The following is an 18,012-nucleotide window of genomic DNA, read 5'->3' as shown; positions in this document are numbered from 1 at the left end:
TTGTTTTGCACTAGAGAAGATGTTTTGCTCATTCTCACACGCCAGTTATCAGTGGGTCAGTTAAAAAAGAATATCTCTTCTTCTTCTTCTTCTTCTTCTTCTTCTTCTTCTTCTTCTTCTTCTTCTTCTTCTTCTTCTTCTTCGTTCATGGGCTTAGACTCCCACGTTCACTCATGTTTTTGCATGAGTGGGTTTTTACGTGTATGACCGTTTTTACTCCGCCATTCGGGCAGCATACGCCGATTTCGGGGGAAGCATGCTGGGTATTTTCGTGTTTCCATAACCCACCGAACTCTGACATGGATTACAGGATCTTTTCCGTGCGCACTTGGTCTTGTGCTTGCGTGTACACACGAATATCAATAAAGCGTATCCTTCTCTTTGTCTCCCTGCCTCCCTCCAAATCTCCCCTCCACCCTTTTTGTAATTCCTAGACTCGTCTACTGCTTCCGTATACGTCATTCTTTACACCCCCAGTATAGGGGTGTGTATAGGTTTCGCTCGATGTGTTTGTTTGTTTGTTTGTGTTCGCATATAGATCTCAAGAATGAACGGACCGATCGTCACCAAACTTGGTGAACAGGTTCTATACATTCCAGAGACGGTCCTTACAAAAATTGGGACCAGTCAAACACACGGTTAGGGAGTTATTGGTGGATTAAGATTCTACAAGGACTTATAGCGGCACATATTAATGGTCAAAGGGAAATAACCACACTTGTTAGCAGTGCCTGCTCAGTTGGTGGCAGTGAGAATGCTAAGGACGGGGGTGTTTTTCCTACCTGGGAGGAATTTCTTGTTTTCCTAGCTTTGTAACCATTTTTTATGGGATAACGAGTGTTTTGTTCTTTTGCGAACATGTAAATTTCCACCGTCTGTAAAGTAAAGACTACTCCCCCTCCTCCCCCTCTTCAGAATACTCCTTTCAATATGTTTTTAGAAATTATTTACATCCCAACAATCGTATTTTTGCCCTGTACGTTTGTATGGAAAGTTCGATCCAGCTTTGCTTTGGTAAGGGTAGGAAGCGTTGCCAAGGAGACAATGGTTTCCAGGACCGGGTCGGGGCTAGTTGGCGGGATGGGGGTGTTGCTTTTGTTTTGTTTTGAGGGTGGCCAAACGAACAGCTTCATTAGATTTGTTTTTAAAAACTCTGATTTCAGTCTATCTATCTATCTAACTATCTATCTATCTATCTATCTTATTTATTTATTTATTTATTTATTTATATGGGAGATTAATATAGCGCTTGACGTTCTCTAAGCGCTTTAAGTATTAATTTCTGCCGTGTGAGATCGAATTTTTTACACAATATACACACTATCTATCTCTATCTATCTATCTATTTATCTATCTGTCTATCTATCTATCTATCTGTCTGTCTGTTTTTCGTACTCGTCTCCTCCTCTTCCTACATATTCTAACTCTTTCTCCCGATCTCTCTTTCTCTCTTTCTCTCGATCTCTCTCTCTTTTTTTCTCTCTCTCTTGTTCTCTCTCTCTCTCTCTCTCTCTCTCTCTCTCTCTCTCTCTCTTTCACTCTCTCTTTCACTCTCTCTTTCACTCTCTCTTTCACTCTCTCTTTCACTCTCTCTCTCTCTCTCTCTCTCTCTCTCTGTCTGTCTGTTTCTCTCGTTCTCTCTCTCTCTCTCTGTCTGTCTGTCTCTCTTTCTCTCGTTCACTCTCTCTCTCTCTCTCTCTCTCTCTCTCTCTCTCTCGTTCTCTCGTTCTCTCTCTCTCTGTCTGTCTGTCTCTCTGTCTGTCTGTCTCTCTGTCTGTCTGTCTCTCTTTCTCTCGTTCACTCTCTCTTTCTCTCGTTCACTCTCTCTTTCTCTCGTTCACTCTCTCTTTCTCTTTTTCACTCTCTCTCTTTTTCTCTTTCACTCTCTCTTTCTCTCTTTCACTCTCTCTCTTTCTCTCTTTCACTCTCTCTCTCCCTCTCTCTCTCTCGCTCTCCCTCTCTCTCTGTCTGTCTGTCTGTCTCTGTCTCTCTCGCTCTCTGTCTCTCTTTCTCTACCCCTCTCTGTCTCTCTCTCTCTCTCTCTCTCTCTCTCTCTCTCTCTCTCTCTCTTTCTCTCTCTCTCAATTGTTTTCTTTCTCCTCATTTTTTTCCCTTTTGTCTTCTCCACTCGCCTTGCTTCGTTGTCCTCTTGCTGGCTAGCTTACTTAAAAAAAAAAAGGCTGAAACTCTCTAGTGTGTATGCCCAGCTTTTTCCCTGCCTTTTATGAGCAAAATCTCAGGGCGTAATTAAGCTTGGCAGTCATTAAGACGTCATGCAAGAGAGTCAACGTGAAGCGCAGCCTTTCCCCGTGAGCATTGCGTGCGGTGAAAAGGTGACTGGGGGTGTGGTGTGGATAGGGGTGGGAGGCTAGAAGGGAGGGGGGGTGGCGGGATTCGTGGGAGAAGACTACACAGACGTGGATTGGAAGAAATGTGCAGAAAGGGTGGGGGTTGGATGGGGTGGGCGAGGGAGGAGGTGAGTGGGAAGAGGGTGATTTGGGGGTTGGGGTGTGTTTGGTAGAAGATGAGGCATATTGAGAATTCGCGTGTGTGTGTGTGTTGATGGTTGTTGTTGTTGTTGTGGTGGTGGTGGTGGTGGTGGTTGGTGATGGTGGTGGTGGTGTGTGTGTGTGTGTGTGTGTGTGTGTGTGTGTGTGTGTGTGTGTGTGTGTGTGTGTGTGTGTGTGTGTGTGTGTGTGTGTGTCTATCTCTCAATGTGTCTTTGTATTCAGACCATCCACTTGTCCGTCTGGTTTTTAAAAAAATGTCATCAGATCTGCATGCCAAATATGCCGCTCTGTCTTCGTTGCTGTCTGTGTCTGTGTCTGTCTGTCTGTCTGTCTCAGCTGTCATTTACAAGTTATTGACTTGTTATCATTGTATTTATACTTTCCTAGTTGTCTCAACCATAGGTCAAAGTTCCAAAGAAGCTTCCTTTTATTTGTAAACAAACGTTCCAAACATGTACCTGTCTTGTATTTTAATATTTTACCCAACATGCGGTTTGTGTCTTGCCTCGCTTGTGTCTTCCTTGAACGTTTTGTCACATCAATGTTGTCTAAGTAGTGTGTGTCTGTGCACTTACAAGACCGCTGGGTCGATAATATCTGTGAACGTAACGTTTTGTTTTGTCAATACTGAAACGTTCCAACAACATACCTTTCTTATTTGTTCATTCGTTGTTATTTTAATTATATTTTCTAGTGACCTTAACAATAGTGTAATCTGTGAGAGATCAATAGTTTTAGTGAATGCTTTGTGTTTTGTTTAAACTTACTGGTCTTGTCTTTCGATAGTTTACCCCAAAAGCTCTTATTTTCAGTGCGGGCTCGAGGCGACCCCAAAGAAGTACAGCTACGGGTGGTCAACGTACATGGCGGTCCACTCCAACATCAGCTCGACCACTCACGCCACGTCCCTGTGGCTAGCCGTCTTCATGGCCATCCTGCGCTATGTGTACCTGCGTACCAAGAAGTGCTGCAACATCAAGCAGACGTCCGTCATCTGTGTCTTCATCAGCGTCAGCTGGTGCTCCATGATGGTGCCTCACTACACTCTGACGGGTGTCAGTCCGGTAAGAGCGACTGCTTGGACTGTGTAGATAGCTCTATAGATATTACCAAGGATGCCCCCCCTTCAGCTAAACAAAATAAGAGAGAGATAAAAAAAAATCTGATTCCGTGGTAATGTCTAAGCTGAAATGGCACCATTGTGCTTCTTCTGGCAACATTTTCGGGGGGGGGGGGGGGATTCCCCCGGACCCTCTAGCAGTTTCGGGCGCGCTTCGTGCCCTCGATTTACCCTTTTATATTCTAAGTGCACCCCCCAATACAAACTGACTGATCCGGCCCTGTCTACAGCACCCACCCCCCCCCCCCCCACCCCCCCATTCAAACACACACACACACACACACACACTCACACACACACACATACAGCAAGACTTTATTCAATTTTTATTATGACATGAACAATATATGGCAATTATGATTTCTAACTCAAGAATAGTGCATATTTTAAAAAAAATCTTAAAGAAAACATTACAATAACAGTGGTAAGCTTGATGGCTGACTAAATTAAAATAGAGCGAATTATTTGACCGTCCGGTAAAGAAGTGTTGCTTTGACTGTACAAGACTCTTTAGATAGGCCTTTTGATACTACAACGCCCCCCCCCCCCCCTCCCCCCCAATACTCCCTTTTAAGATCTTAGTAAACTCTCACTGCTTTTCGTCACGCTCATAAGATAATTGCCTATGTTATTTTTTGATGTTATGAGAAAAACGCAAAAAGTATTCTTTGGTTTTTGAACAATCTGCCTATCTCATTTTAGTCATAAGTTGCTAACTGCCTTTCTCGAGCGGTGACAGCTGGATAAACGTGAGATAAAGAGCTATCGGCAACATTTCCAATCAGCAAAACTGCATAACATCCCACAAAGAGCTTTTGCATACCTTCACATTCTCAAAACAAGTCTTCCTGTATCATATAGAGAAAGTGCCTACTCAAGAAACGAGATCGGCAGTTTTGCTTACGTTACTGTGGCAATGGTTTCCGATGGTCTGGATACCCTTCCAGTAGCTTCCCCTGTAGTTTCACTGCAGATATGCTTAACACTGAGATAGGTATTTTTCTTATGAGCGTGACGTTTTACTCTCCACCCCCCCCCCTCCCCCCCCGACCCATCTTCTACTTATAAATCGAATACAGTGGAACCCCTCTGTTAATACCTTAAAACAATCTGAGACACTCCGGTCTTAAAAGGGATGAATTCTTAAATTTGAAATACTTCTTCTTCTCTTCTTCTTCTTCGTTCGTGGGCTGAAACTCCCACGTACACTCATGTTTTTTGCACGAGTGGAATTTTACGTGGATGACCGTTTTTTACCCCGCCATTTAGGCAGCCATACGCCGTTTCCGGAGGAAGCATGCTGGGTATTTTCGTGTTTCTATAACCCACCGAACTCTGACATGGATTACAGGATCTTTTTCTTGCGCACTTGGTCTTGTGCTTGCGTGTACACACGGGGGTGTTCGGACACCGAGGAGCTCGAGAGTCTGCACACAAAGTTGACTCTGAGAAATAAATCTCTCGCCGAACGTGGGGACGAACTCACGCTGACAGCGGCCAACTGGATACAAATCCAGCGCGCTACCGACTGAGCTACATCCCCGCCCTGAAATACATTTATAGAGGTTGTAAAACCAAAATCTGAAAAACCAAGGTCTTAAAAGGAGGAGGGGTGCCTGAAAAAGGGGTGGGGTGTGTTTTGTTTGTAAAAGGGTTTTTTCTTGGTAAAGACATTTCAAAGAACGTATCGAGTGCCCAAATGTGGTATCCCTTGAGTCAGCTTGGTCCCAGGCCAATGACGTCAGAAGCTCAGTATTACCTATTTGTTTCAATTCTGTTATTTCAGATATCCTTTGTCATCCTTTGTATGGGTCTGGGGGATGCATCGGGTAAATAATGTTCGGTCAATTTTAGATCTGGACCCACACGCAGCCTCTCTCAAAGGTTTAGCGATGATTCTGAACGCACATTGCCGTTGCAATCATGATCGCACGAGTACTTGTGCATGTGTCCTGTGTCTGTTTTAAAGACGCGTAACAGGTGTAAGGTTTCCATGCAAATTAATTGATCTTTTCATCTCCTGCGTTTGCTGTTTGTCGATGCAAATACTTCTGTATGGAAATGCATGGCGGACATGAATTGTATTGAGGAACAGAGACCCGCCGAAACGCATTTCATTTTGTTTCTTTCAAAGGAATAATTTTTCAGCCCATTACATCAAAAAGGTATTAATTTCAGGGCTTGTTGCGTTGCTGATTCGTTGAATGACAGATTTACTGCTCCCAAACGAGAAGTGAGCGAGACGACAATTGCTTTTCTTTGTGATGAAAAACAAACTGGTTTCCCCGGGGAGCCGGGTGCGCCCCGGAACTTTGTAATCGAGCGTAACCGTTGTTTAAATCTCCATTTCCTGTGGGGGTCTTTCATGTTTGTTCACGTTTATGTTAGCGTTACCTTGTTGATTATTTTGTCTTGTTTTTGTGCGGAAAATATTCGTGTTTGTCTATTTACACGTTCTCTATACTTCAAAGGAGCTAATGTTACACTGCGTCCGTTGCTGTAGCAGCAGCTTAAGAAACAATGAAGGAATTGTTTGCTTTGATCCATAAAGCAGAAGTAAAACGTGTGAATATTGACGACTGTCGCCAACACAGAAAACGAGCAGAAAATGAAGAGCGAATGCAGTTTTAAAGACACACAACTTCCCCTGAAAACAGATCAATCCCAGCAGGAGATGAAGAATGGAGCGAGTTGTATATAAAGACACAAAACTTCCCGTGACAACAAATTGGCTCATCACCTCAGATCTGGCCTTGTCTTATCCAGCATATCCCTCTACCGGGACACATACTAAAAATCAATCGCTTAACTGCTAACTGTGATGACATACTTTCACGGCGTGCCACTTTTGTCCGTTAAGAAATGAATTTATAAAACAAAAACAAAAAAATTAAATCCCATTCTACACTGAGAGCACTAAGGTTGTGTATTTTGTTGTATGTGACAAAGTGGAAGGATGGTCGTATGTGTCATGTAAAAGCCTCGCATAGCTTGCTGTGCTCCATCTGTTTAAATTAATTGTATGTGGCATTGTTATTTGTCATTATCTAAATACAAAAAACTGTTTCAACCAAAAGCCTTGCTAGATCTGACATGGCGGTTCTTCCGAATCGTGAACACGGGAAGGCTTGTGACTTTCACCCATTGTCTCCCAGGTACGGATATATCCGTACCCACTCATATGGCTCTATCTGACCCGGTACGGATATATCCGCTCAGACTGTTACAGCTTCAGTCGCTTCCTGTAACGTCCATACAACGCCATTCCAGCGTGTTGATATACAGTTTCTACACAGTTACTACAATTCTGAGTGACCTGCTGCAGCACAGCTGGTCTAGGCTAAAATAAAACTTGGTCAACATCGGTGGGGTAGAAAGTGTTAAGGGAACGTTTGCGCTGGTCGTTCTGGATACTGAGAGCTCATGAATTGATCAACGACACAGAAACTCAGAAACTTATATAGACGGAGGTTTAACGGTAACAAAATATAGCTGAAAGGGTCGCTCTACAGATCCGTAGTCTAGCTTGTGACACTTTTGTCTCTGACTTATATCATAAATGATTCAATTATTTATATATCGAATAACGAACGGAAACGAACATGTTCTTTTGATTTCTGCCATTGATACTCAAGTGAATTAATGCTACCACCATTAAAAAAAAGACAACATTGTATTTATTTTCTGTGTTATCAATGTTCATCTGTATTTAAATCCATTTCACATCTTATTGTTTTCATTCCAGATGAGTTAGGTATTTTAACGTGCTTGTACTTGGACAATCAATGTGACTATTCGTGTGTGGTTTCTCTCTCTCTCTTTCTCTCTCTCTCTCTTTCTCTCTCTCTCTCTCTCTCTCTCTCTCTCTCTCTCTCTCTCTCTCTTTCTCTCTCTCTCTCTCTCTCTCTCTCTCTCTCTCTCTCTCTCTCTCTCTCTCTCTCTCTCTCTCTCTCTCTCTCTCTCTCTCTCTCTCTCTCTCTCTCTCTCTCTCTCTCTCTCTCTCTCTCTCTCCCGCCCTGTTTACATGAACATGTGTGGACACGGCATTTATTGATGAAACCACTTCTATGGTTAACGATATCTGTATTGAAAGTTAAAATATCACACGTGTAAAATGATACATATATACTGGTCTCCGACTCTGTAGCAGAACACTGTCTTCTACAGTAATTAATAATGACACTTTAAACTGAATATAAGGCGAACCACTGAGATATGTGCTCGCCGCGCTTTAAATAATAACCATCAATAAGAACACCCTTCAACTTTAAATAAATATATATTCTAGCATAATAAAATTAAAATAAACCTATAACAACACAACATCTACTGGGTAACAATACCATTCAGGTACACAAACGCATGGTTAGGAATACGAGTGAAAACCCATGCCTTGAAAAAAAAAGACAATAAGTAAATGTACAATCGACATGTTTAAAAACGATCTAGATACATCTTGGTGGTTTGATCTTTTCAGCAAAAGGGTACAGACACTAAGCTGGTAGCAACTAAAAGCAGCTTACTGGATCATGGAAATTAAAATCCATGGGCTAACGAACATTGCTCCAGCTGGTCCTTTATATTATTGCAATTACCCATTACGTCCGTCCTTTTAGATGTAATGTATAAAGCACCATATTATGGAGAAGTTTAATGGTGCGTTTAACCTTAGGAGGTCCAACGGACATTCGCTGTATTGTGGATTAGACACCATTTTTTTTTTTTTTTTTTTTGCTTTACGCCCAGCCGACCACGCAGGGCCGTATCAGGGCGGTGCTGCTTTGACATATGACGTGCGCCACACACAAGACAGAAGTCGCAGCACAGGCTTCATGTCTCACCCAGTCACATTATTCTGACACCGGACCAACCAGTCCTAGCACTAACCCCATAATGCCAGACGCCAGGCGGAGCAGCCACTAGATTGCCAATTTTAAAGTCTTAGGTATGACCCGGCCGGGGTTCGAACCCACGACCTCCCGATCACGGGGCGGACGCCTTACCACTAGGCCAACCGTGCCGGTTTAGACACAACTGCATTGATTAACTTGAAAATGATCTATGAGTATGCAACATAGTTTAAGGGTCATGGGTGGCACGACATTTTTCAGCATTATTTGGAACTGTGAACATTGAATCATTGTATGATGTAATTTTGTCTTGACATCCTCCTCTTGAATGCAATAAAGCATACTTCAAAATTCTTTCTGCATTGCTCTTGAAGATGAATGTTTCAACAACAAAACTTATATTTATTTTACTCCCAAGAGTCACAAAAACGTTTATTACGATCAAAAATCATGCAAATATCATTTCTTAGCACACAATAGATAGTTTTCTGAGCTTTTTGTTTTATCAATGACATGGAACCAAATTTGAAAAGCTTTTGCAAGTGAAAGAAATCTTAATTTCCGTGTCGTCTATGCCCTCAAGTTTTAACTCATACAAAAGCCTTGCTCAATCGGAGATAGTGAGCCAAACTTTCACGGTAAGGATTGAGCCTTTAATCAGTTGTTGTCATTCCCACGCCTTTGTTGATGTTCCGCCTAAAAACCGTCCGTGGACTATAATGACAGGTAGAGTAGGATGATGACCTGCCATTTATCATGCTATTCTCGGACAGGGGAGTTGAAAATTAATGGTTTCAGTAAACAGTGTTGTTGAAAGCTGTCGGTAATCATGTAGGTAATCTAGCAGGTAATCCCGTTGATAATCATACTCCACGAATTCTAGATAAAAAGAGATGCATGATAAATTCAAGGACGAATGTCTAAGCTGTGAATTAAATGTGAACAGCAAAATGAGATGTTTGAGTATGGCGAACTCTGTTCATCATCCAGCCACCACAGCCACCATCATCATCATCATCATCATCATCATCATCATCATCATCATCATCATCATCATCATCATCATCATCATGTACTGGAAACTTGCATTCTCCCAGTAAGGTCATATATTGTACTACGCTGCAACCCCATGGAGCAAATTTTTTGATTAGTGCTTTTGTGAACAAGAAACAATTGACAAGTGGCTCTATCCCATCTCCCCCCTTTCCCCGTCGCGATATAACCTTCGTGGTTGAAAACAACGTTAAACACCAAATAAATTAAAGTTAATTCAACAGAAAAATTCGCAATATTCACAGAATGAACCCCGGCTGATGATTGTGTAGTATGCTTCGAAGTGGAGGGATAGTCTCACCCAATGTAAAAGCCCCTGCAGATCGGCCTTAACAGCCAACTGCTTTCAAGGGGAGGACTTTGTCTTGAAAGGCTTAACAATTTTAGTTGTGGATCAACAAATTGTTTGAGAAAATGTCTACATGGATGACCCTGTTTGCAATTTTCCCGGAATGACAAAATTACGCCCGCGGTTGCAACACACAAAGCGGATCATTATTTCCAACTGAGTTTTCCTATTCTCTGTTAGGCCTTGTTAGGGAGGCCCACAGTGAAAATCCAAAATGGCCGCCCCAGCCGTGAACATTTACTTTCCTCTGAACATTTGAATGACTAAATAAATATTTCTGAAGCGTCAAATAACATGCAAGGTATTCTCCAGTTGTTCTTCTTTTCAATGCGTGTTGGTATGTGAACGTCCTGTTATTTTTACATTTAGTCAAGTTTTGACTAAATGTTTTAACATAGAGGGGGAATCGAGACGAGGGTCGTGGTGTATGTGTGTGTGTGTGTGTGTGTGTGTGTGTGTGTGTGTGTGTGTGTGTGTCTGTCTGTCTGTTTGTCTGTCTGTCTGTCTGTCTGTCTGTCTGTCTGTCTGTCTGTCTGTCTGTCTGTGTGTGTGTAGAGCGATTCAGACTAAACTACTGGAGCGATCTTTATGAAATTTGACATGAGAGATCCTGGGAATGATATCCCCGGACGTTTTTTGTTTTTTTCGATAAATGTCATATCCGGTTTTTTGTAAAAGTTGAGGCGGCACTGTCACACCCTCATTTTTCAATCAAATTGAGTGAAATTTTGGCAAAGCAATCTTCGACGAAGGCTGGACTTTGGTATTGCATTTCAGCTTGGTGGCTTAAACAATAATTAATGAATTTGGTCATTAAAAATCGGAAACTTGTCATTTAAAAAAAATTAAACGATCCAAAAACAATTTCATCTTATTGTTCGTCATTTTCTGATTCCAAAAACATATACATATGTTATATTTGGTTTACAAACAAGCTCTGAAAATTAAAAATATGAAAATTATGATTACAATTAATTGTCCGAAATCGATTTAGAAACAATTTCATCTTATTCCTTGTTGGTCCCTGATTCCAAAAACATATAGATATGATATGTTTGGATTAAAAACAAACTCAGTACGCTAAAAAGAATAGAGATACAGAAAAGCGTGTTATCCTACTCAGCGCGACCATTACCGCACTATTCTGGCTTGTCGATTTCACTGCCTTTGCCTCGAGCGGTGGACTGACGAAACTACGAGTATGCGGTCTTGGTGGAAAAAATTCTGTGCGTTCAGTTTCATTATGTGAGTTCGACAGCTTGACTAAATGTTATTTCGCCTTCCGCGACTTGTTTTAATTTGTACAAAAAACGCGATCTTCTGCTTCGAACGCTTCAGACGCGGTGTTCAGGGAAAAGCTATTTGCCCTTGACACTTGTGTGCTGAGGCTGTTTATCTTGTTTTACCTCATGGTGTTTGCAGCTATTGAAAGAGATTCTACCCGTCGTGATAATTTTCTGTAATGCCAACATGTTGTTGTAATAGGCGTTTATTTATCCCTTCGTTTCAACCGTAATAGGCAGTTTACTTTCGGGAGAGTTTTAGCCCAACTGCTTGTATTCTTATCATATAATCATTTTCTAACAGCGTTTAATAATAGTGTTTTTAGTCCCTCCTTACTCCTCCAAACCCCACCCGCGTCCACCAACACCATGAATATTAATGTAAAAAAACAGGATGCTTGAACCATAATCATGTCGTGTGCAAACACAATCCTAACGCCAGAAGTTTCTGATGAAATTGGCGATTCCTGTGTTGGAGACTGTGCTTCACTCTTCTTGGTGTTTATTTGCCTGCAATCAATTTGGTTCAATGGACCGGAACATCGCACAGTTCAAAATAACAGTGTTTCATCATTTGCATACCTCTGTTGAACAGGGGGGAAATCCATCACACTTTGTGTTCACAAGCGTGAGATCGTCAATCAAATAGTACATCCGGGTGGAACCACAATTATTAACAATTATTAAGCCGCATGAGTGTTGTCGGTTTTTGTTTCTGTTTTGTTGTTTTTTTGCAAGCCATTATCTTTGAGAAGTTTGAACATATGTGACAGGGTACCAAACATATTGCTTTCCAAAATAACACTGAGAACCGACGTCTTGGGTTGGTACTTATACTCATGCCATTGGACGATTTGAAGCCTCCATTATCAATATTATTCTCAGGTCTCAAGTTTTTTGTCACTGACGTTTATTTTTCTGATCTGAGAAATTGTCCCGATCCGTAACCGGTCGACTGTCCGTTAGTTTTTAAATGGAAGTCTTCATGTTTTTTGTTGTTTTTTGAAGGAAGGACATTATAGACCTGTGAATATTTTCAAACCAGTTCCAAACTGTCCTGTTGTCCTCTGTGTCTGGGAACAACATTGCATTGGTACAGGAATTCTCCTTCGTACATGTCATCACAGAAACGTTTAGAGACTAGCAATGAAAAACGAGAATTTCTAATTTCCTGAAAAGAAAAAGATTTGCATATCTTTAGTTAACGCCCTGAACATCCTCGCATCCAAATGGTAAAACTTATCCATCTCCAGCGTCTACTTAGTTTTTCCCATGTTTCTCGTACATATGTGAAACATACTCTTTATCAATCAATCAATCAATATGAGGCTTATATCGCGCGTATTCCGTTGGTACAGTTCTAAGCGCAGGGATCTTTAATTGTTATTTTTTTTATTTTTTTTTTTGGTTTAATATCCCCATTCCCCAAGTAGCCCCTTGTGATATGTAATAAAACCTTGAACCTGGAACTGTACATGCCACGACAGAAATGTATATATATATAAAGACGCTATCAACAAAATACGAGCTTTTTGAATTTCCTGTAAAATAAAATAAAAACTAACGTTTAGTATATTCTAAATGTATACGTTAAATATCCTCACAAACGATTGACCGATTTTGTCAATAGCTTTTTAAAACAGGTTCTGAATATTCCGAGCGACTACCGTGCTGTGCCTGTCATTACAAAATCAGATAAGAGATTAGCAACCGAATAATTATAAGCATTCTTTCATTTTCTGAACACAAACGGTCAGCATAATATTATATTTAAAATGCAAATGTTAAATATTGTCGTATCCTACAAGCCGATTTATGTGTGAGTTTAGATAGAGCGGACAGCGTCAGATAAACTCTATTTAAACGAGACAGATTAGCCGCGGGTGGAGGAGGAGGATGTTAGGTAACTTGAGGTAGGCCTAAAGGGATCAGTGTTGGCAGGTAGGGAAGAGAGGGTAGTAAAGCAGGATATCAACACTTAGGCCCGTAATTAGAAAGAGAGGGGAGAGAGGACTTGTGAAAGTCAAGGAGAATAGCCCAGCCGCAATGTCCATGTTGCCGGGGGGCTTGCACGTGTGATGCATCAGCGGGGGTCTATAAGAACGGGAGAGCAACACATTGTGGTCAGTCCTTACCAGCGCGGCGCAGCGGGCATATGCCAACTATTTCTTACTGCAATATGGACTTCGAATTTGGAGCGTGGGCAACAGATCTGCCTTTAACGGTGGTTAAAGTTCTCCAGGATGAGGAGTTGAACACCCTCAATGTGCTGAGAAATGCGACTGCCCAGGATTTGGAGGGCCTGGGTCTCAAGCGTGGCCACTACGTAGCGCTGAGAGTAGCAGTGGCGGCCCTGCAAAAGCGAAGCGGGGGAGGGCCACTATTCCAGCGGGTGACTGAGGAAAAAAGCGTGGAACCACTCCAGGGACTGTTAGGCGGCTTGTCACTGCAGCCAACAGGTGAGACCTCCTATCTTTCCATTCTGGATTTTGTGCCGGGGTCGATGGCGGCCGAGGAAGAGGTGACACTCGGGGGAGGTGTCATCCTAAAACTCAACCAGAGACCAAAACTTGACAAAGTCTCCCCCTGCCACTGGATTGTGGCAAACGCACGCATCATGGCGAAGTTGAGTGCTGAGAAGCCCGGGTTTGACTCGACCGCCTACCTCCGGTACACAGAGATGATAGGCGAGCTGGGGGCCAGATACTTGTGGCAGTCGGTGCTTCTGTACGACGACGAGTACAGAAGGCGCCAGTCGTCCAGCGGATTCAAGTGGGGAACCCCCAACCCCCAATAAGTGCGAATTTCTCGGAAATAGTGATTCCATTAATGCTAAATCTCAAATGTGGCACGAGGTGCTAGAAGGCGATCACGACAAAACCTTTTTATTAGATGGCATAAGAAACGGTTTCCGTGTAACAGAAGAGAGTAGGGCAGGCGTACTAGACGTAGAGCAAACAAACCATAGGTCATCGAACGAACACCATAAAGCTGTGGAAAAAGAGCTATTAGATCAGATAGAAAAAGGTTATTACATTGTAGCTAGTAGAAAACCAACTGTGGTAAGCGCTATCGCTGCGATTCCCAAGGATGATGGCAGCATCAGGTTGATCCATGACGCTAGCAAACCCACAGGTAGGGCAATGAACGACTATTCTATACCTGAGTCAGCTAAATTTCAAACCGTATCTGACGCGTGCGCCCTAGCGAAGACAGGGTATTGGTGTGCAAAAGTAGACTTGCAGTCCGCCTATCGGTCAGTATGCATCAGTCCGGACGATTATTGTATGACTGGGCTGAAATGGCATTTCACAGGTGAAAAGAAACCTACTTATCTCTTTGACAGTCGGCTGCCTTTTGGCAGCAACGTAGGGCCATCACACTTCCATCGCCTGTCGCAAGCTATTCGCAGATGCATGGCACGGAAAGGCATGCCAGGTGTGTTAGCGTATATTGATGATTTTCTTCTGGTAGCAGCTACCAGACAAGAGTGCAATGACATGTTACTGTCTTTAATTAGATTATTGAGGGAACTGGGTTTCAACATTAGCTGGAAGAAGGTGGTGGGGCCTACTCAACGTATCACGTTTCTCGGTGTCGACATCGACACGCGAAACAACACCCTGTCACTTGGAAGTGACAAGTTGCAGCAACTGCGGCAGCGACTCCTCCAGATCCGAGGAAAGAAGCGCGCGACAAAAACTCAGCTACAAAGCATAGCGGGGTCCCTTAATTGGGCCTGTCAGGCTGTCAGAGGAGGAAAATTCTTTCTGCGGCGGATACTGGACACGATTAAACCCCTTCAGCAGCAGCGACACAAAGCGAAACTATCTGGCGAATTTCATAAGGATGTACAATGGTGGCTTTCTTTTATGCATGTATTTAACGGCACAGTATATTATTTTCACAATGCAAAACAGCATGTTCATGTAGATGCATGTAATATTGCAGCGGGTGCCTTTTGGCAAGGTGACTGGCAGTACACCATCTTTGAAAAAGACATGCAGGCAGCAAAGGAGCTACAAGAAGTGTGCGCTGTGGTGCAAGCAGTGACACGATGGGCTCCGATGTGGTGCGGACAAGAAGTGATTATTCATACCGATAGTACTGTCGCAAAAGCTATCATTAACAAGGGCAGATCGACTAATAAGTATGTGAACAGTCTGCTCCGTAAAATGGCGTGGGAATGTGCAAAAGTGAACTGCAAAATCGCGGCGATACATGTGGCTGGTAGTGTAAACATCATGGCTGACACAATTTCCCGCCTCCATGAGCCCAGACGGCGCGAAGACTTAGTGCGTCTGTTGACATTCTGGCACCGGGGGAGACCCCCCGACATCAACCTGTGTGACCATATGTCTGACCAAGCCCTGTTGTTCCTTGTTTTTCAGACCAGCAGCCCCCATTAGGGGCGCAACTGACGGCAGAAGTGTTGGATTACAGAGCAAGTGCCTATTCTGATAACACTAGGAAGACTTACCGCATCCACCTTACCTCGTATTTACGTTTCTGTGGGGAGATGGACATAATGCCAGTGCCTGTGAACGAGCAGACTGTTGCGCAATACGCAGCGTACCTAGCCCGAGGTTTGAAACCGTCCTCCATCAAGCAATACATCAACATTATTCGCATTCTTCATCTTGAAAGCGGCTTGCCGCACCCATTCAGGGACTCGTGGTACGTCCAGACAACACTTAAGGGCATCGAAAAATGCAAGGGGTGTGCCACTGATAAGCCAACCCCAATCACCCCTGAATTACTACACATAATAAAAAGCCAGCTGGACCTTGAGTGTAGGCAAGATATTGTGTTCTGGGCTGCGTGTTTGGTGCTTTTTTCGGAGTTCTCCGGAGATCGAACTTGTTTCAGGACAACGGGAACTTCGATCCTTGTAAGCAGCTCACAAGAGACCAGGTGGTTATTCTGGGTACGGGCATGTCAATAACGCTCCAATGGAGCAAAACGATTCAGCGTAAAGAGCGCTCTGTTGAAATTAAGCTCCCGGCAATGTCACTCCATCCCTTGTGTCCAGTGTCTGCCGTGACCGCTGTGTTACCTTTGTTGGGGCCGATGGACCCCAAGGCGCAGGTCTTCCCGATGAAAGGATCAGACTTTAATAAGAAACTGCGCTTGACTACCGCTGTTGCTGGGGGAAACTTCTTCAGCCACAGCTTTCGGCGGGGTGGTGCCGCGTGGGCGTTGAGTTGTGGTGTGCCGGGGGAAATTGTCAAGGTGATGGGGGATTGGAAAAGCAACGCGTACTTAGGCTACTTAGACCAGCTGCCACAAAAGATCATCTTACAGATCACATGTAGCCCAGGCAACTCCTTCATGTATAACATCACAACAATCCTAAACCTCCCACCTCTAACCTAGTATACTGTCTTTAGTTGGGCTGAATAACGAGTAGTACCTCTAATTTGGGACTTATCACTGCACAATGATATCTCTCATTGTCAGATGGTATTCTCTTGAATAAACTGCCCTCGTTATTTGCCCAAATCAATACATGACTTGGCTATGTGTGATGTATGTGCGCACGAGAGTGATTGCGTGTGTGTCAGGTGTATGTGAGTGTGTGCGCACGCAGGTGTGTGAGTATAACTGTAAGTAATAAGAGGGAGAGAAAGAGGAGTGTCATTTCTTTGGGATTATCGTGTGCTCTTGATTTGCGCCGGGGGGGGGGGGGGGGGGGGGGGGGGGGGGCGATAAGTGAGTAGTTTAATCTACGTTTCATGTCGACGGACTTGTTCCTGTTGTTCTCGTATTATACATGTCGTGACAGAAACGTATACAGAGACTAGCAATGTTAACGAAATACGAGCACAGTTAATATGCCGAACACAAACGCTTCGCGAGATGTACTGTTGCATATTTCAACTTGTCCGGGGCGGAGATGTAGCTCAGTCGGTAGCGCGCTGGATTTGTATCCAGTTGGCCGCTGTCAGCGTGAGTTCGTCCCCACGCTCGGCGAGAGATTTAATTCTCAGAGTCAACTTTGTGTGCAGGCTATCCTCGGTGTCCGAACACCCCCGTGTGTACACGCAAGCACAAGACCAAGTGCGCACGAAAAAGATCCTGTAATCCATGTCAGAGTTCGGTGGGTTATAGAAACACGAAAATACCCAGCATGCTTCCTCCGAAAGCGGCGTATGGCTGCCTAAATGACGGGGTAAAAACGGTCATACACGTAAAAGCCGTGGGAGTTTCAGCCCATGAACGAACAAACAAACATCAACTTGTCCATGACTCGTCCTTTGTTCGACTTGTTTTCATGGCCTGATCCTGAGTGGAATAGTGATTGCTTGGACATCACGCGCTAACAGTAGTGGTCAGTATGTGCTCCATGTGGAAGGTACATCTAGGTTTAGGGGCGAAAACGACGGTCAGAACGAAAACAAAGACAGAGAGTGCATGGTCAAAAAGGGAGTTTAAAGTTCCACATATTAACACATACTGGAGAACATGTGTGCCTCTACAGCTATAACAAGGCAGCAAACAGCTTTAAAGGTGCACATTTCAAAGCACAGCTCTCGGGAGAATTAACAATCTTCAAAGATGACCTAAACACGGCGTTTACAACTCAGTATTAGGACGTTCAAACACGTATTCTAATGCAATCCTGGTATGTGTTGACAAACCCAGCCCTCTGGGTGTTTTTTCTCCTGTATTTATTTTTCTGAACAAAATCCAAACATTTTGAATAAGTAAACGTTAGGTGTTTTCCCGATTAGATATTGCTTGCACAAAATGCATCCAATGAGATGATAAGAGGGTTTGTTTAGCAGGAATGAGACTTCGTCCTGACTCACAAGAATACTCACCGGCACGGTTGGCCTAGTGGTAA

The 18,012-nt window shown here is 43.3% G+C and overlaps 1 protein-coding gene and 1 long non-coding RNA gene across 2 annotated transcripts in view; both read left to right on the top strand.

The window, feature by feature from the left end:
• The window catches only part of LOC138978447 (uncharacterized), a 177,874-nt gene that overhangs the window by 51,249 nt on the left and 108,613 nt on the right, over positions 1 to 18,012 (top strand). The window lies entirely within an intron of this gene.
• Positions 1 to 18,012, top strand: part of LOC138978438 (G-protein coupled receptor dmsr-1-like) — a 38,443-nt gene that overhangs the window by 5,934 nt on the left and 14,497 nt on the right. Inside the window, exon 3 of the mRNA XM_070351180.1 lies at positions 3,323 to 3,574. Within this exon, the coding sequence (XP_070207281.1) occupies positions 3,323 to 3,574 (252 nt within the window). The remainder of the gene's footprint in view (positions 1 to 3,322; positions 3,575 to 18,012) is intronic.

The sequence above is a fragment of the Littorina saxatilis genome, linkage group LG10 (assembly GCF_037325665.1).
Source record: "Littorina saxatilis isolate snail1 linkage group LG10, US_GU_Lsax_2.0, whole genome shotgun sequence".
NCBI lineage: Eukaryota > Metazoa > Mollusca > Gastropoda > Littorinimorpha > Littorinidae > Littorina > Littorina saxatilis.
Note: the sequence above shows the minus strand (reverse complement) of the source record. Positions and strands in the feature narration are given on the sequence as shown.